The sequence below is a fragment of the Candoia aspera genome, chromosome 2, assembly GCF_035149785.1.
Source record: "Candoia aspera isolate rCanAsp1 chromosome 2, rCanAsp1.hap2, whole genome shotgun sequence".
Lineage (NCBI taxonomy): Eukaryota > Metazoa > Chordata > Lepidosauria > Squamata > Boidae > Candoia > Candoia aspera.
Genome location: NC_086154.1, coordinates 168,332,812 through 168,350,815, shown reverse-complemented (window position 1 = coordinate 168,350,815; position 18,004 = coordinate 168,332,812). Strand labels below are relative to the sequence as shown.

The 18,004-nt window shown below is 40.5% G+C and overlaps 1 protein-coding gene across 1 annotated transcript in view; it reads left to right on the top strand.

Annotated features, from left to right (window-relative positions):
- SHB (SH2 domain containing adaptor protein B) overlaps positions 1-18,004 on the top strand; it is a 159,504-nt gene that overhangs the window by 94,173 nt on the left and 47,327 nt on the right. The window contains exon 3 of the mRNA XM_063294816.1: positions 11,919-12,134. Within this exon, the coding sequence (XP_063150886.1) occupies positions 11,919-12,134 (216 nt within the window). The remainder of the gene's footprint in view (positions 1-11,918; positions 12,135-18,004) is intronic.

The window sequence follows — 18,004 nt, the reverse complement described above, 5'->3', positions numbered from 1 at the left end:
TTGCCACTACATTGTTGCAGAATTCTCTTGTTGCTGCTGCCTTTGAATACTATCAGGAGTATCAGAACCTAAGGCTGAAGAACAGGCAGAGATTAGTATGGAACCCATTGGGTCACTCATTCACAGTTCATTTTCCTACAATGGAGATAGGACATCCAGAAGAGAGTCATCTCCACCTGTCTCACTGTGAAGGCAAGGGGTAGAGATCTTCTGGGTCCACCTCTTATAGGGGGGGAATAACCCATTCCTCAGCTAATTAGCTATACTTGTTTCCCATTTTCTGAGGGTTCTCAAATGGGGATCTCCTGGGGCAGTGAGGAGAGGCTCCTTCTTCACCACCAGGGACTTCCCACATCCTGTAAAACTTCTCAAGTCCCTCTAGAGGACATCCTGTGGCAGCAGTAGTCTCAGGGGGCATAGTGATTACAGACTGAGAAAATAATCCCAGGCACCTACAGTGTTAACAACAGGGCTCTCATTGCTTTACCCTATTCCCCAAATCATACACCATGGTGAAACACCAAATAGTTCTGAAGGCCATAAATCAGAGTATTCAGGTGATCAAACAGGTCACATGATAATATATATTTTCCAGTTCATACTCTGTATTTTTATTGTTTTCAAGAAGAACAAAGAACAATGCATTATCCTACACCTGAAACGGATGAACTACCATATCAGGAAAGAAAATCCTGAGCTCCATCATCAGATTTATATCCCACAACAATTAGTGGGGAGATGCGGTCCTGCAGGTATCCTGCAACTTGTTATATCTTATTGAGGGTCTCACCTGAGATTCAGTTTCTGTACCCCCTTCTTGTTCAGGTTGAGTTGCTGGTTTAAAGTTTTAGTATTAGTGGCAGGATATCTAAGGTAGGGTAAGCAGAAGACACAGCTGGAAAGGTGAGAGCAATGAGGTAAGAGAAACTGGGACTGGGAAAGGAAAAAGCTAGGGATGACAGAAAGAAAATGACCAGAGAGAGAATTTTGTGTCTGAAAACACTGCAACTGTAATTTCATCTCTTCACATACACCCACATCCATATAAGCCTTCAGTAATTTGCTTTGTGGTTCATTTGCCAAACACAGCTCTTGCATGATGTGAAATATACCACACTTTGATTTCTGCTACAATGTTTATTCATGCCACACTCGGCCCTGTACCAAATGATTACACACTTTTTAAATCCCTAGATAGCTTCCTCCTTAAAGATTGTAGGAAATGCTGTCACAGAATTTCTATCACATGCCAGCTTTTCTTGTGTTCTGTCTAGGAAGGTGAGCCAAGTCCTCACACTAAGAAAATGAACAAAGTATCCTAGCCTTTGGTACAGGAAAGTGACTCTTATCTAAGTAATTACCAGAAATATTCCCTGCGTTCTCAAAAAAACCCACTGAGAATACATATACAAGAACTTTGTTACTGATTAGGTTGTGCTAAATAGTCCAAGTCTACCATATCCAGACCCTTTGGACCATTGATTGGCAGCAAGGAGATACAGAAAATTATCACCATCCATTTTTTTTAGCAGACAGGCCCTAGTAGCCACACTTACGGTTGCAGTTACTGACAATAAACGAATTTGTGTGAATTAGACTCCTGAAAAGCAACCACAAGTTACTCAGAATTGGTAGAGAGAAAGCAGTACTCTCCCCTTTAACCAAGACTTGAAGATCTATGCTTTCATAGGTTCTCTTCTCTATGAATCCTATGTTGCTGTTTGTTTGTTTTAAGGCATTATTATTTGGGTGTTCAAGTTCGTTTTTGACTCCTGGCAACTGCCTGGACTAGTCCCTGCGGTTTTCTTGGCAAAGTTTTTTGGAAGTGGTTTGTTATTACTTCTTTCCTAGGGCTGAGAGAAAGTGACTGGCCCAAAGTCACGCCCTTCATGCCCAAGGCGGGACTAGAACTCACAGTCTCCCAGTTTCTAGCCTGATGCCTTAACCATTACACCAAACTGGCTCTCATTTTAAGGCATTAGATGTTTACATTTCAGTGTTAATGCTAAGGTTAAAGCTAGCCAGACTGCTTCTTCAACCAAAACTTAGTGCACAACTGCAAATTAAATCTTAGTTAGTCTTTAACACTGGCTAATATTTGTGAGCTTTGAATTGTGAAGGAGAAATTTGGTATTGAGATAAAAAAATCATAATTCCAAGACTGGCTCTGGATCTCACTCCTAAATGTGAGAGCCAACATTACTTCTATACCTGTCTTGTGGAATTCACTGGTTTGAAGGAATTCATTATAAAATTGTGTGAGGGAATAATGTGTGCAGTAGATCTCATACTGGACTGAACTTGTCTCTTACTCCAAATTGATTCCTTCAGTTTATTTTTCGGTGTCTAATTTCCAAAAATGGGGAGTTTTGGGGGCTCAAGCCTACCCTGGAGGTCACGTTACTGAACATGGCTATAGAATAGTGAGGGAAATCTTTTCTTCCCATGATTAAAGGTTCTTTCAGATAAGAAAAGCTCAGATATTGCTGGCATACACAGTGATAGGTTTCAAGAAGTACCTGGTGCTTAAAATGAATTGCAGGATTGCTCCTTCTCTCTCACTCTCTTCTTCTTCCCCTCATTATTTGTGTGGTGTGTCTACAGCAAGCTGCTTTTCCATGACAGAACACAATTCTTTTGGGCCAAAAATCACAATCTGGGTTGATGTTGCTCTTTTGATAAAATGCATAGTTCCATCCTGGCATGTCTCTGAGTGATAACATTCGAAACAGCTATCTGCTGAACAGGGTTTTCAGGGAAAAGGGGAAAAGTGTGTCTGGAGTATCCAGAAAAGACAATGCGTTGTAGCCAGGCTGCAATAGTCTTGGCCTGGTAGCAGATGTTCCTGGCTTCTGTAATTCTATGACTAATTCTTCAGTAGTGTCATGCTCCCCTATCAGATGTTCCCAGAACATCTTATCGTACTCGCATCCATCTTGCTGCAACACGTGTCAACCTGAGAGTCAACCAGCAGGGAAGGGGAGCATAGTTGGAGTGTGAATCATCTTGTTTGGGTTAGCTCCTCGCACCAAGGTCATCTATGAAGAGCTGTTACAACCATCTGCTGGCACGGGGAGGAGGGGTACATGACTAAGGGGGCAGTGGGGGGAAATTTGCAGTTACTGAGCTTTTAATTGTAGAAATGCACAGGAAATTTCATTCTCAATTTTTCCTTCCATACTGAAATGCTTTGCGCCATTAAAATAGATTTCCAAGCAGAAGCTTACGAGTCATAATTAATGAGTGCTTGAGTGTTGCAGTCATCACATAAAGTTGCGAATCCTTAAACCTGTGAGTCTACCTGGTGACTTTTTACCCAGTTGAGAGTTGAGGAAATTTCCAAAGATGCCGAGACCGAGATCGAGAGAATCCTTACCCTCAGGAGAAACCGACAAAACCATCCACTACACCAAAGGAGTGGAAGTGATGGAGGAACTGAAAAGGGACTTCGAGGGTGAGGTGACAGAAGAAAGCTCTGAGACCCCAAAAGACTACCTTACTGAGTTAAAGACTGAACTCATCACCTTGGATGTAACCCAAGAGTCCTGAACTGCAGCGCCTTGGTACCCAACAAAGAGCCAGCCAGACCTTTGGGAGTCGGAGTGGTCACCATGCAGAGACCAACAGCAAGCAGACCAAGACTGGGCTGCGGAAGCCAACAGAAGGCTTGGACTGGGGTCACACCAACCGATTGATGTTCGAATGAGGATCCAAAGAATGAGCTCCCAGGAGACTGAGAGAGAAAAGGGAGCTACACCCTCGACTTCAAGGCTTGGAAGCCAGAGTGTTGGCCATGGAAACCATGCTGCAGGATATCTCCCAGACCCTTGAATACCTAGTGGACTTGCAGGAAGAAGGGTCAGTGGCCTATTCCCAAAGATCCTCCCATGATCAAAGCCTGGGATCCCAACCTGTACGCTCACCGAGACTGCCATCCCCGTGTTCAACTGCCCATTAGGATCCTATCAATATAAGGTCCTCCCATTCGGGTTGGCTGGGGCTCCAGGATTGTTTATGCAATACATCAATGAAGTTTTAAATGAGAATTTATATAAAGGACTGCTGGTTTATCTCGATATCCTAATCTATATATCAACAGAGAAGGAACATGCCAGATTGGTCAAAAAAGTTTTGCAGAAGCTGTGGGATGCCCAGCTTTATGTCAAACTGTCTAAGTGTGAATTTCACAAAACACAATTGGACTACCTAGGCTACAGGATTTCCACTAAAGGAATTGAAATGTATCCTGCAAAGATTCAAGACATTATTGCGTGGGAACCACCACGAACCAGGTGCCAACTCCAACGTTTCCTGGGATTCGCAAATTTTTATTGCCAATTCATCCCCCAGTTTGCCCAAATTGCGTTGCCATTGACTGATCTGTTGAAAACTAGAGGCAGTGGGGAAACGCACAAGGTCTCCACACCGGGAGTACCCTTGAATTGGAATCCTGACTGCCAAACTGCTTTCGATAACTTGAAAGCTCTTTTCAGGGCAGCCCATTCTTAAACATCCCAATCCAGAACATCCATTTATCATTTAAGCTGACGCTTCTGATTAAACAGTTGGAGCTGTGTTACTTCAAAAAGACTCTAATCAGGTCCCATGTCCTTGCACTTATTTGCCCCCTAAGTTCACTGATGCTGAAAGGCTTTGGCATGTATGGGAAAAGGAAGCTTTTGCTGTAAAAACTGCTCTGTTAGCTTGGTGTCACCTTTTAGAAGGAGCCAAGCATCCATTTGAAGTGTGGACTGATCATAAGAATTTCTAAGCATTGTACATGCCCCGAAAGCTTAATTGGAAGCAACTGCGCTGGGCTCAATTTTTTAGTCACTTTAATTTCACTTTGAACTCTTTCCCAGGGAAAAAGAATTTTTTGGCGGATGCTCTTTCCTCCTTACCCCAGCACAATGGTCAAGAAGCTGAAGTAGTAGATACCGTTTTCTCTGAAAAACAATTGGGAATGGCATTTGTAACGTGCAAACAAGCAGCAGCTCCAAAAGTGAAGGTACAAGCAGATTTGAAACAGGAACTGCTCCAGGTGCTCACTAATGATCCCTGGCTACAAAGTAACAAAACAATTTGACTGAACACCGTGGGTTTTGATACTGTAATGATAAGATTTATGTACCTGAAAAGTTACGCTTAAAAATACTACAAAGATCTCATGATGACAAATCAGCTGGGCATTTTGCCTTTACAAAAACTTTACACTTAATTAGGCACCAATTTTGGTGGCCAGCTCTAAGAGCTGATGTAAAAATTATGTTATTACTTGTCACGCTTGTGTACAAGCAAAAAGGAAAGGAGGAAAATCTGAGGGGCTGCTTCAGTCGGTAGCTGATCCTTCCAGACCATGGAAGGACATTGCCATGGACTTCATTGTAGATTTACCTGACACTAAAAATAAGACTGTTATTTGGACTGTCATTGACTGATTTTCAAAGCAAGCACATTTCATTCCTTGTGCAAAGATACCAACTGCTCTGCAGCTAGCCAAGCTGTTTCTGCAACACGTGTACCGCTTACATGGGTGTCCTGAACGTGTAATTTCAGACGGGGCATACAATTTACTTCTAAATTCTGGAAGTACTTTTTAAATTTAATTGGGGTTCACCAATCCTTAAGCTCATTGCATCACCCCCAGATGCACAGAGTGACTGAACAGGTCCAGTCTACTCTAGAGCAATTCCTACGCTGTTACATTAATGTTCAACAAGATGATTGGGTGGATTTACTTCCTTTCGCAGAAGTGGCTTACAATAATTCGGTTCATCAAAGCATGGGGTTGATGAACCCCTTTCCAGATTGCTTCGGGTCAGGACTTCATTCCCATTCCTGAACTTCTCCTTAAACTGCCAGCCACTTGCTCAGCAGCAGAAGGGTGCACTAGGGTGGCTGCTGCCTGGCCCATAATTAAGCAAGCTTTAACTGATGACCAACAGACTTATACAAAAATTGCTGATCATAAAAGACAACCTGAATGGGATATGAAAGTGGGCAACAAAGTCTGCCTTTCAACCAAGTTCCTTAAATCACAGCAACCATCCAAAAAGCTGGGACCCAAATTTATTGGTCGGTTTCCAGTCGTCAAAATCATTAACCCAGTAACTTTTCAACTTGACCTTCCACATAACTTAAAGAGAATTCACCCTGTTTTTCATTGCAGTTTGCTGAAACCTCAGGAATCTTCTGAGTGACATACTGCCTCTCCTCCACCAACTCCCATCATGATTGATGGCGAACAACATTTTGAAGTGAAAGAGATCCTGGACTCTCAAATACATCGCAGTTCCTTGCAGTATTTGATTAAATGGAAACATTTTCCTGATCATGAGTGGGTTTCAAGCCATCATGTAAATGCTTCTGCTTTAACTCATAAAGTTCACAACAAATATCCTGACAAACCTGCACCTTAATATCCTGACAAACCTGCACCCTATCCATTTGCTTTAGCTGTTTTTATAATCTTTTGTATTAATCAATTGCTAGTCTGTCATTTTGCCAGGTGAGCGGTACATCTTATTGTGCTCGCATCCATCTTGCTGCAACATGTGTCAGCCTGCAAGTCGACCAGCAGGGAGGGGGAGCATGGTTGGAGTGTGAATCATCTTGTTTGGGCTAGCTCCTTGTGCCAAGGTCATCTACAACCATCTGCTGGCACGGGGAGGAGGGGCACCTACCTAAGGGGGCAGTGGGGGGTGGAATTTGCAGTTACTGAGCTTTTAATTGTAGAAATGCGTGGGAAATTTCATTCGCAACTTCTATACTGAAATGCTTTGCACCATTAAAATAGATTTCTAAGCAGAAGTTTATGAGTTGTAATTAATGAGGTCCTTATTTAGCAATCTTTGCAGTGGATTCCCCTTTACTTCCTCCCATTTAGATGCATGGCCACTGTTCAGCCACATAGGGAAAAATGGTTTGTCCGGAAGGCAAATTAGCTGTGCTTTGGGACCACAGTGCAGGGTGGCTAAATTTTCCACAACCAATAATACTGATTGACCCAGCCTTTGTTATAAAAAGCCATAGATTGTAACCAAATTGCTACCTCTGATGACAGTGCTCACTCAGTTACTCATTTTGGTTCAAAGCTGTTGAGGGAACTGGACATAACAACCTTATACAATTAATGATAAGTAAAGTCACCTTTCCGCCAAACGCTGCATCCACATAGTTTTATTGCCAATAGTGTGGAAAGTTTTGCCATTGCCTTCTTCCAGGATATTTTCTTCAATTTCTCAGTCTAACTTACCATTCTGGGATTCCCTATTGCCCTCCCAACTGATCAAGGACGGCTAAGTAGTGCTGCTTGGCTGGTCAGTTAAGACCAGTGTAGTTTTAATGTCTCTTCTTCCCAGGACAAATAAAATGGTACAAGGTATCAGTTCGGTTTCAGTTATTCACTGCCACATTTACTATCACAAACACAGGGAAACAAAAGTACCTTGTTCTTTTGGTCAAAGGTATTTCAAGGTGTGGGGAATATTGCTTTAAAGTCTAAAGTCAGTTTAGATTTTATCCTCTCATACTCATACATACATGAGTGAGTTGTGGTGTGAGTTTGGGTTTTGTTGTTTGTTTTTTGGTAGTTTCTATTTGCTTAACGGATGTTTACGCTGTACATAAATATATGTTCATATAGTTGCTGTATTAAGCCATTGAAAGCTGTCAAATTGTTTTTAATAGTTAGCCATTCAGAGTCATGTATATGATATGGGCAGCCATATAAATGTATTAAATAAATAAGCATAAATTGCAACATAAATTGCAAGCAGTGGTGCTCTAGCTAAAAACATAATACATGGTCTGCCTATTCAGCCACTCAATATTGCTAATAATAATAATAATAATAATAATAATAATTGTTTATTAAACTTGTAGGCCGCCCAACTCTCAAGGACTCTGGGCCGCTTGCATCAAAGAATTTACAATAAAATCAACAAAAAATAAAAAATAAAAGATGAAGATAAAAGATGGCAAGTGCAGTGAAACAAGGGATCGTAGTCTCAATCTCAGTCGTAATAGGGGTAAAGGTACCAGTGTTACTGCTAATCTGAATCTGTGGGGAAAATATATAGATGCATTTCTTAACAATGATCCATTGAGGTCAGTGCATTTTGGAGTTTTGCTCAGGAGTGAATGGGGCTTGTTTTAATTGCCACCCCGGAAGATGCAGTTCTTTAATACTCAGTTCTTCAAGAGGAGATGGGAAATGGTTATTAATTACTAGTAAAATAGCAGTCATTGTCCATGAGCAGGATTTACATAGTAAGAACATATAATTATCATATTACTTAGTATTAGTATTATATTTTTATCTCACCTTTCTTTATAAATAACTCAAGGCGGTGAACATACCTAATACTCCTTCTTCCTCTTTTCCCCACAATAGCAACCCTGTGAGGTGAGTTGGGCTGGGAGAGAATGACTGGCCCAAGGTCACCCAGCCGGCTTTCATGCCTAAGGTGGGACTAGAACTCTCCTACTATGCCTGATTGGCTCTTGGGCTGAGAGAATGACTGGCCCAAGGTCACCCAGCCAGCTTTCATGCCTAAGGTGGGACTAGAACTCTCCTACTATGCCTGATTGGCTCTTGGGCTGAGAGAATGACTGGCCCAAGGTCACCCAGCCGGCTTTCATGCCTAAGGCGGGACTAGAACTCACAGTCTCCTGGTTTCTAGGCCAGCACCTTAACCACCACACCAAACTGAAGAGATGCTACAATATGCTTCTGCAGTGTGTTGTACAGCCTAGAATCATTCTCTGACAATAAGGGTTTGCCATATTTTTCCCAGTGGCAGTCATTTGCCACCACTGGAGAAACAGTCCACTAGATACACAATTGGAGCAGTGTTAAGCCAATCCCATTACTCCCACAACCCTTCCTTCTATCTGCAGTGCTCTCATTCTAGTTGGGGAAGGATGCAGGAAGTAGTTGCAATATATATTCAGAAATACAATATGATGACAGAAACAGAAGCAAAACACACATATACACTTATTGTCCTACTGTTCTAGGAATCCTCTCTCTCTGTTACGAACATGAGAAGAGCACAGAAGTCTCCCACTGTGTAAACAACAGATGATCGGATTCTACACATTGTTCCCATAGTGGCCAGTCAGATGCCTTTGGGAAGCCTATAAGCCAGACAGAGGTATATTAGGTCTCAGATTTCAAGCAGATGTTGCTGAGAGGCAATCTGCCTCTGATACTGAAAGCATTTTAACTGTTTCTAGTTTTATTTCCTATCACCATGATTTTTTTTCCATTGAAAACAGTCTAAACTGGTAATTGTCACATCATCTTACAGAATTCTGAAGTTTTACTAGATGCTTTTGAAGATCTTCTTCTTTCAGTCCTGAATCTGCCACTCTTTAAATCCTTTGCCTGACCTAAGTCAGAGTATCTCTGTGTCCATTTTTTCCATACCATGCATAATTTCAGAATGCGTTTACAGTATTGGGATTCCTTTTCCTTTCTAAGCTAAAAAAAATGACTGCAAATATATGTATGGGGGGAGGGGAAATGTTCATACTTGGAATACCACAATTGAGAGTAACCTTCCCTCAAGGGTGGCTATCCACCTTGCCTCAAGGAGCACGGGCACCCACCAAACACCTTGATCTTTAATTCAGGGGTAGGCACGCAGAGACCTCTCCACCAAGTTTGATATCTGACACCACAGTCTGTGCCAGGGGAAGTTTCTTGCCGTTCTTCTTCAGCAGCCCCCACATGGTGCATTTTAGTATTCCAGTATGAAATTTCCTGGAATTTGAATAGCATGACTCAGATGTCTCTGGAATGGGGAATAGAGGATGCTGTTAGTTATTAGCATCAGTGACTCAATTCAGTGGAAGAGCTGGATGAGGACACATCTGTAAACAGCACCTCTTCAAGAATTTGCAAGACCTATTTCCAGTTTATTTAACCTTCACCACTGAAATTCTTCAGATGTCCTTGGACAAGTTACATATTGCTGATGTAACTTACTTACTTACTTACTTATTTCATTTCATTTCATTTCTATAGCTGCCCATCTCAACAAGTGACTCTGGGCGGCTTAACAATGTTAAGATAAAATAATATATGCCTAAGAATGATGCTGTCATCTCAGGGGAAAAAGCAAAATGGAAATGTATAATATCAGTCATATCATATCCAGGCAAGGGTTCAAATAAAATTAGTAGACAAGTAAATATAGGATGGTAATCATCATGCAAGAAAGTGCTGGTCTGGTCATCCCAGTTTAATGACCTTCACCAGGAAGTTACATTTTATTTAACGTTTGAAAGCAGAATTCATTGTATTGTTGCCAAAGTCAGATTGCTTTAATATGCATGATTTTACAGACTTTTGCTTTTCATTAGAATTAGGAGATTAAACGATAATAATCACAAATCCTAGGCCATGTGATGTAATCTTCAAAGAGAATTTGAAGTAGCTTCTGCAAAGCCTTTTTGTTCACAATACTCATTTGATTTGCTCTGGCCACTCCATTCCCATCTCCCATAGGAATATTTCCCATGGCTTTATAATCCCCAAAGCCAGAGCCCCTAGTAGGCTGAGTTACCACACCTTGTAATTCCTTGATCATAAGCTTAGAGCAATAGTAGCAGTTGCATCATAACTTTCCTGATAAAAAGTACCCCAGTTCTACCTCTTATGCAGAATTGATACTTAGATATTCTATACTGGGCAAAGCTGTCAAAATCCATCACATCCAACATAGTGCTTGGAGCACAGCTTATAAAGGGGAAAGTATCTTTTGATACCACTTTCAGGGAAACCCTTTACACCTATTGAATACAACTGAAATTCAAAACAAAGATGTTTTGATGTCTGTGTGCCTAGACTGGCTCTATGCAGATACAGCACCTTGCCATTGTTCTTCTGTTTTTCTTGAACCTTGGCATTATAAGAACTTTTTTTGTTAGTCCATTCAATTATGTCTGATTCTTGGAGACTGTCTGGACAAGTCCCTGCAGTTTTCTTGGCCAAGTTTTTCAGAAGTGGTTTGCCATTGCCTGCTTCCCAGGGCTAAGAGAGAGGGACTGGCCCAAGGTCACACAGCTGGCTTTGTGCCTAAGGTGGGACTAGAACTCACCGTCTCCCTGTTTCTAGCCTGGTATCTTAACCCTACACCAAACTGGCTCTCATTATAACACCAGCAGGCTGTAATACAAGCTTCATGACCTGTATTAAATTTGTTGGGTTGCAAATTATGTGGGCTTTTTCTAGAGCAGCCTTCCCCCAGAGACTGCCTCCAGATGTGTTAGTGGGAACTTTTATCGTTGTTGATCATCACATCTAGATGCCACCACATTGGAGGAGCATGCTTTAATCTAGGAAGGTACAACTTCATCAGCTCAGAGGTTGCTTCAGACTGTCTGTGCATAAGAAGCCAGGATTCTTTTTGGCCGTTTCAGGAGCTTTAAGGGATGAAATGTGTACCTTAAACCTCTGAAAGACTTAAGGAATGTATAGCCCCCCACCCCTGCAAAAGAAGGGGGGATGAAAATGCTGGCCCAGCCATTCTAGTGGGTTCAAGGAGCTGCACAAAGAATTCTGGTGGGTCACATATAAGCCCTTGGCTTGTACTTTCTGCCCCCCTGCTCTCAATTGTTGCTGAAATTATAGGAACCTATTTCCTGTAGAGTCTTAACTTTCCTGGCATTTTAGTTGATTTATATTGCCATCTGGTAAACTGTTATTGGAGACTTTGTTCTGTTTCTTCTTTTTTCAGTTTGAGAGAAGCTAAGTTTGGAAACCTTTAGCAGCTTACAGATCCAGACTGTTCTTGTTGCTGTTACTTTAATGTTTATATTCATCTCCCTCTTAGTACACACAGACTTTTTTTTCCCTGCCTGCTGATGGTAGCAGAAAAATTAACCCAATTATTTTCCCATTTTGACAGAGTTACAGAGGCAAGACAATGTGAAGCCCCAGCAAAAAGACATCCAGCTCTATGACACACCTTATGAACCTGAAGGCAACAGTGTGGAATCAGATTCGGAAAGTGCTGTGAGTCAGCGCTTGAGGGAGAGCAAGCTGCCACAAGATGATGACAGGCCTGCAGATGAGTATGACCAGCCGTGGGAATGGAATAAGGTCACCATTCCTGCCTTGGCAGGTGAGACCCTCTGGAGGAAATCATTGCAGTTCTGTTTTGTGTCTTGCAAGAGACATTAAAGAGTGGAGCGTTGGTGTGGTTTTAGAGTATAATGGAAGGATTTTGTGGTGTCTAGTGTATACTGTTGTGATCTAAGAAAATCAAACAGAAATCCTTGCTGTTCAGAGGCAGCATGCTTCTGAACAATAGACAAGGGAAATTGTCAAGACTGGGTCATAGCTACAGGGCGCTGTGCACAGATTCAGACAATGGAATGTGCATTATCCTGCAGAGAACCACTAAAAGCCTTTTCTAGAAGCAGGCATAAATCCAGATCTGAATCCTTATCTCAGCTTTGGCTTTATCTGGTAACATGGCTAGGTGTCAGAAGATATTGGGGAATTGTGGTCTATTCAATTTCATAGGCAGTTTTTCAGACTCAATCATGGTAGTTAGGTCTCCTGTTGTGGCATCTGCACTTATTATAGTTATCTCTTCAACCAGATCTGTCAAACCTCCAGAAGCTGAAAACTGGGGGAAAGAAATCACAGATAGGAATCTGTCTGTGCTATCATGGATGGATTTGTGGTTGTGGGACTGACAGAAAAATCCAGTAATATTTGCTTACTATATATTTTTCTGGAGCCAAAATAATGATGATTTTCAAAGTCTTAGGCCTGTTCCATGTTCAACTTCACAATTACTAGCTTAAATTTTCATAAAATATTGGATGAAGGAGTGAGAGAGTTCTTAATTTTCTCTTACCTGATGATACATTGCTTTTTGAAAGTGAATTAATCTGACAACGCAAAAGGTAGAGATGATAGTTTAGTATCAGTCACATATAGGCTCAGATTAGCAGATGACCTTGCTACACAATCATTTAGGAGATTATTCAACGCACATTGTGAAGGCCTGATAGATCCGAAGCCCATTATCCAATATGTCTTGAAGCGCATGTAAGATAGGAAATGGAGACCCATTATATCAGCTGAAAGAAATGAGCACATTAGATGAAATTTCAGGAGTGGTTTTTAGGATTGCTTTTATCACGTTGCAAAAGTTACTTTGACTTTCAGTACTTTGGCTCTGATGATACTCCATCTGGTGAGGAAATTTCTCTCTCCCTCTCTCCTTTTGCCATTTTCTGTGTACATATTTGTATCCAAAACACCTGATAGATGAATAGATTATAGCAGGTAGGTTTGTGCCTTAGATGTGCCCATGCATCTGCTACTAGCGACCCTCCATACCTCCCAGAGGTTTATCACAGAGCACACTTGACCTTCCTCACTACAGTATGTCCTTCTGAATTGAATTTGGATCATTTTAAAACCCTCATCGCTTTTTAATTTCACATACTTTTATTCTCCTACAAAAGCTTAACCAAGCTGACTGGCAGGAGGAATGAACTACCTTCCTAAATCATTGAGATGCAGACTAGAGCTGTAGATGCTTCTGCTGTCTAAGGGATTGCCTTTCTGTATATAATCATCATTGAGGAGATGCTACCTCATTTCCTTTCGCTTGAAATGAATGCTACAGTAACTCATAACTATATAACCAGATTCTGGAATGATTCCTTATTGTTAATTGAATTCCTGGTACAAGTGTGTGGAGGCCGTTGCTGTTACAGAAAAGATTCCCTAACCAGCTTCCTGGGCAGAGATTGTATTTTGATGTCATGCTTAATTTGGTTGCAATTAATTAGACAACATCTGTTGTTTAGAAATTGTTGTTCTGTAGAACAGAGTGGAACTTCTAAGCTGTGTAAAACTGCATTGGTAGAAGATAAAGAACAATATATATCAATGGTGACTTTTTCTGTGTATGTACACTGATGCTTTCTACTGATTTTCTGCTCAACTGAAGATTCTAATTAGCCGTTTTACTCATCCAGTATATACTAAGAGTAAACAGTATTTAGCGCTCAGGACTGTAGCCACAAGGGAGAAGCCAAGTGCCCTCTGGAATATTGTACCTTTCTCCTCTAATTTTTTAAAGATGTCATAGTGTTTTCAGAATGCTCTCATTTTGGGGAGGAGGACATATAGAGAGAGGTGCTTAAACATTTGTGAACCCTTTTGAATTTTTAATATTTCTGCATAAATTTGCCCTAAAAAGTGATCTGTTCTCCACACAAGTCCTAAAACTAGATGAAGAGAACCCAGTTAAACAAATGAGTTTATGCTTGTTCATGTATTTATTGAGGAAAATGATCCAAAGCTACATATTTGTGTATGACAAAACTATGTGAATTTTTGCTTTCAGTAACTGGTGTGCCCCTCTTGGGCAGCAGTAATTGCAACTAAACATTTCCAATAACTTGATCAGTTCTGCACATCAACTTGGAGGAATTTTAGCCCGTTCTTCCTTACAGAACAGCTTCAACTCAGGGATGTTGATGAGATTCCTCACATGAACTGCCCACTTTAGGTCCTTCCACAATAGGATTAAGGTCAGGACTTTGACTTGGCCATTCCAAAACATTAACTTTCTTTTGCTTTAACCATTCTCTGGTATACGACTTGTGTGTTTTACCCTGACATTTTCCTGTAGAATTTGCTGGTACAATTCAGAATTCATAGTTCCATCAGTGATGGCAAGCTGTCCTGGTCCAGAGGCAGCAAAGTGGGCCCAACCATGATACTATCACCACCAGGTTTCACAGATGGGATAAGGTTCTTATGCTGGAATGCCTTTTGCCAAACATAATGCTTTTCACTGAAGCCACAAAGTTCTATTTTGGGTCTCATCCATCCACAGAACATTCTTCCAATAGCCTTCTGACTTATCCACGTGTTTTTTTTTTTGGCAAACTGTAGATGGGCAGCAATGTTCTTTTTGGAGAACAGTAGCTTTCTCCTTGCATCCCTGCCATGCACACCATTATCATTCAGTGTTCTCCTGATGGTGGTGTCATGAACACTGACATTTGCCAATGCAAGAGTGGCCTTTAGTTCCTTAGACGTTACCCTGGGGTTCTTTGAGACCTCATATTACGTGCCTTGCTCTAGGTGTGATCTTGGTTGGTTGACCACTCCTTGGGAGAGTAACTTTGGTATTGAATTGACTCCATTTGTACACAACTGCCTGACAGTGGACTGGTGGAATCCAAACTCTTTGGAAATAGTTTTTTTTAATCTTTTCTAACCTGGTGAGCATCAAATGTTTTTCAGAGGTACTCAGAAATCTCCTTTCCTTGAGCCATGACACACTTCCACATACCTATGTTGTGAAGATCAGTCTTTGATAGTGAATACCCAGAATTCTATTCTTTAAATAAGGCAGGACCTCCCACACTCACATCTGATTATCATCCCATTGACTGAAACACCTGACTCTAACTTCCCCTTCAAACAAACTGATAATCCTAGAGGTTCACATATTTTTTGCCACACACAAATATGTAGCTTTGGATCATTTTCCTAAATAAATCAGTGAACTAGTATAATGTTTTTGACTCATTTGTTTAATCGGGTTCTCTTTATCTAGATGTAGTACTTGTGTGGAGAACAGATCACATTTTAGGTCATATTGATGCAGAATTATTGAAAATTCAAAAGGGTTCACAAACTTTTAAGCACCACTGTACTCAATTGCTTAGAATTAAGCTTCCTCCAACCAGTGTTTCAGCAAGGTTATTTGGAAGACTGACAAGTATTTGACATTTTTATTATCAATGGAGGGCCAAAACATTTTACTACTTGAAATGACATCCTAACTGTCATCATTAAGGTCAAAGTGTTAAACAGTCTGGTTCATTTAGATTCCTTCCTTCATTCTTTCTTTCCTTCCTCCTTTCCTTCTTTGGGCAGTCTGAAACAGGTTGCTCCATTCTGCTGCATGACTTGGCCTGTTCTGTTTATTGTTTAAAAATGAAAAGCACTGACATTATTTTACTAATTAAATTATTTCTAGTCAAGCCTATTCTTTTATATATTTCATGTCTTTCTCAGTGTTAAATTATACCAAGCTACCACAACCTCACTTCTCAGGACATTAATGTAAAAAACCAAATATGTCTCTACATTCAGAACAACCTGCTGTCAGGGCAAGGTTAAAAACATCAAATTACAAAGCAATGGCAACAGTGCTTAAGCACCTGGAACAAAATAGCCACCTGTTACTTTCCAGCTTGGCTTTCATAGAGGAGAAAAAAATGATTTTGCTCAAATAATCCTGGTTTTACTCCAGCAAAATTTGTCTTTTAAAAATAAAAAGATAAAAACCATCACAACTGTAAAGTTCAGACACCTCTGGAGAACCAGTAGTGTGGTGTTATGCATTATAAAATACTATTCTGACAGGAAGATTGACTGCACTGTAGTATACAAAGATTAGGGAAACAAAAGCATGCCACTTTAAGCAGAAAAGTGGGAGTTCTAATCAGTCGTGCAAGTATCATAAATTATCATAAAATAATGTTAATATCCTGTTCTAAGACACAAAAACAACATAGAAATGCTTATGAAACTGAAAAGTTTTCATTTATTAAAGACAATAGTGGATCTTAAGACATGAATTAAGCATGAATTGATTGATTGATTGATTGATTGATTGACTGATTGATTGATTATGTGCCATCAAGTCATTTTTGACTCCTAGCAACCACATATATAGATTTTCTCCATGACGATCTGTCCCTAACCAGCTCTTTCAGGTCTTGCACTCATCACCACTGTCCATCCACCTTTCTGCTGGTCATCCTCTTCTCTTTCCTTCCACCTTTCCCAGCATTACAGCCTTCTCCAGGTTGCTAGATCTTTGCATAATGTTCCCAAAGTAGGATATTTGAGCCTGATAATTGAGCAGGAATAGCCTGCCTCAAATGATCTTGGGTTATTGCAGCATGTAAGGAAACAGTGATGTATTTCTGTGGCATGAACTTGCCTCAATTTGGATATAGCTTTGTAGTTTCCTGCTGCTTAGAATTGTTCAAATCAGATGTCATGTGAAATTATGGCTTTAGCATCTAAACAGAAAAAGCACAGTCAAAATTGCTTTATTGCATAGCAGGAAGAACAAAATGCACCATGTGGTGCTCCTTTTTCCTGAATTAAGTAATACTTACTCTAATCCACATTTACGGAGCTAAAGCCAATGAGATGCCTTCATTGCTCTGCAGTCTCCAGTTGTGATTGGATGTATTACTTGAGATTTTTATTTTCCTTAAAGCCAGTTTCATATTAAGTACCTTAAATGTCTTTGCACCCAGCTGCTTCAGTTGGTAGTATGAACCTGGATAGATCTGTATTTGAATTCAGTGTATCTGGTTTGAACATAGAGGCTTCTTTACCTAAATATGGTATGGGAAACCCATGGTGGCTGGGAAGTCTGAGAGTTGCAACACTAACAGTTTTGGAGGGTGCCAATTAGAGAAAGACTAGACAAGAGGTTGGGATCTTGAATCCAAGGTCAGGCATATGTAAATTCATTTTTTTTAAAACCTTGATAGCTTTAGTATAAAAGTAAAAATCATTAAAAAATACAGTACATTGTCTTCATTCTTTATTAATCACTGACCACAGTTCTGCAAGTTAACAAAACAATTAAATAGTTTCTATTTCAGGTACAATTATAAGTAGATTGTCATGGCAATCAAGGCATGTCAAGTTTTAAAAACTGTAAAAAATTTTGCCACATTCAAGGAATCATACAGGTCTGACAGTGTAACTGTACATAAATAAATCAGAATTGTCTGGGTACCTCACCAAATAACAAGTTATGATATGGGCCCTGGATTCGTTATAGAAGATGCAGCATAACAGATCACAGGCTGTGGATTGGATGGGTCCTTCCCAAGGGCACAGCCTTAGCTCATAAAGAACTTCTATAATTTGCCCTCAAGAACAGCTGTTGGGAAGGCATTTAAATGTGCTAATGTTCAT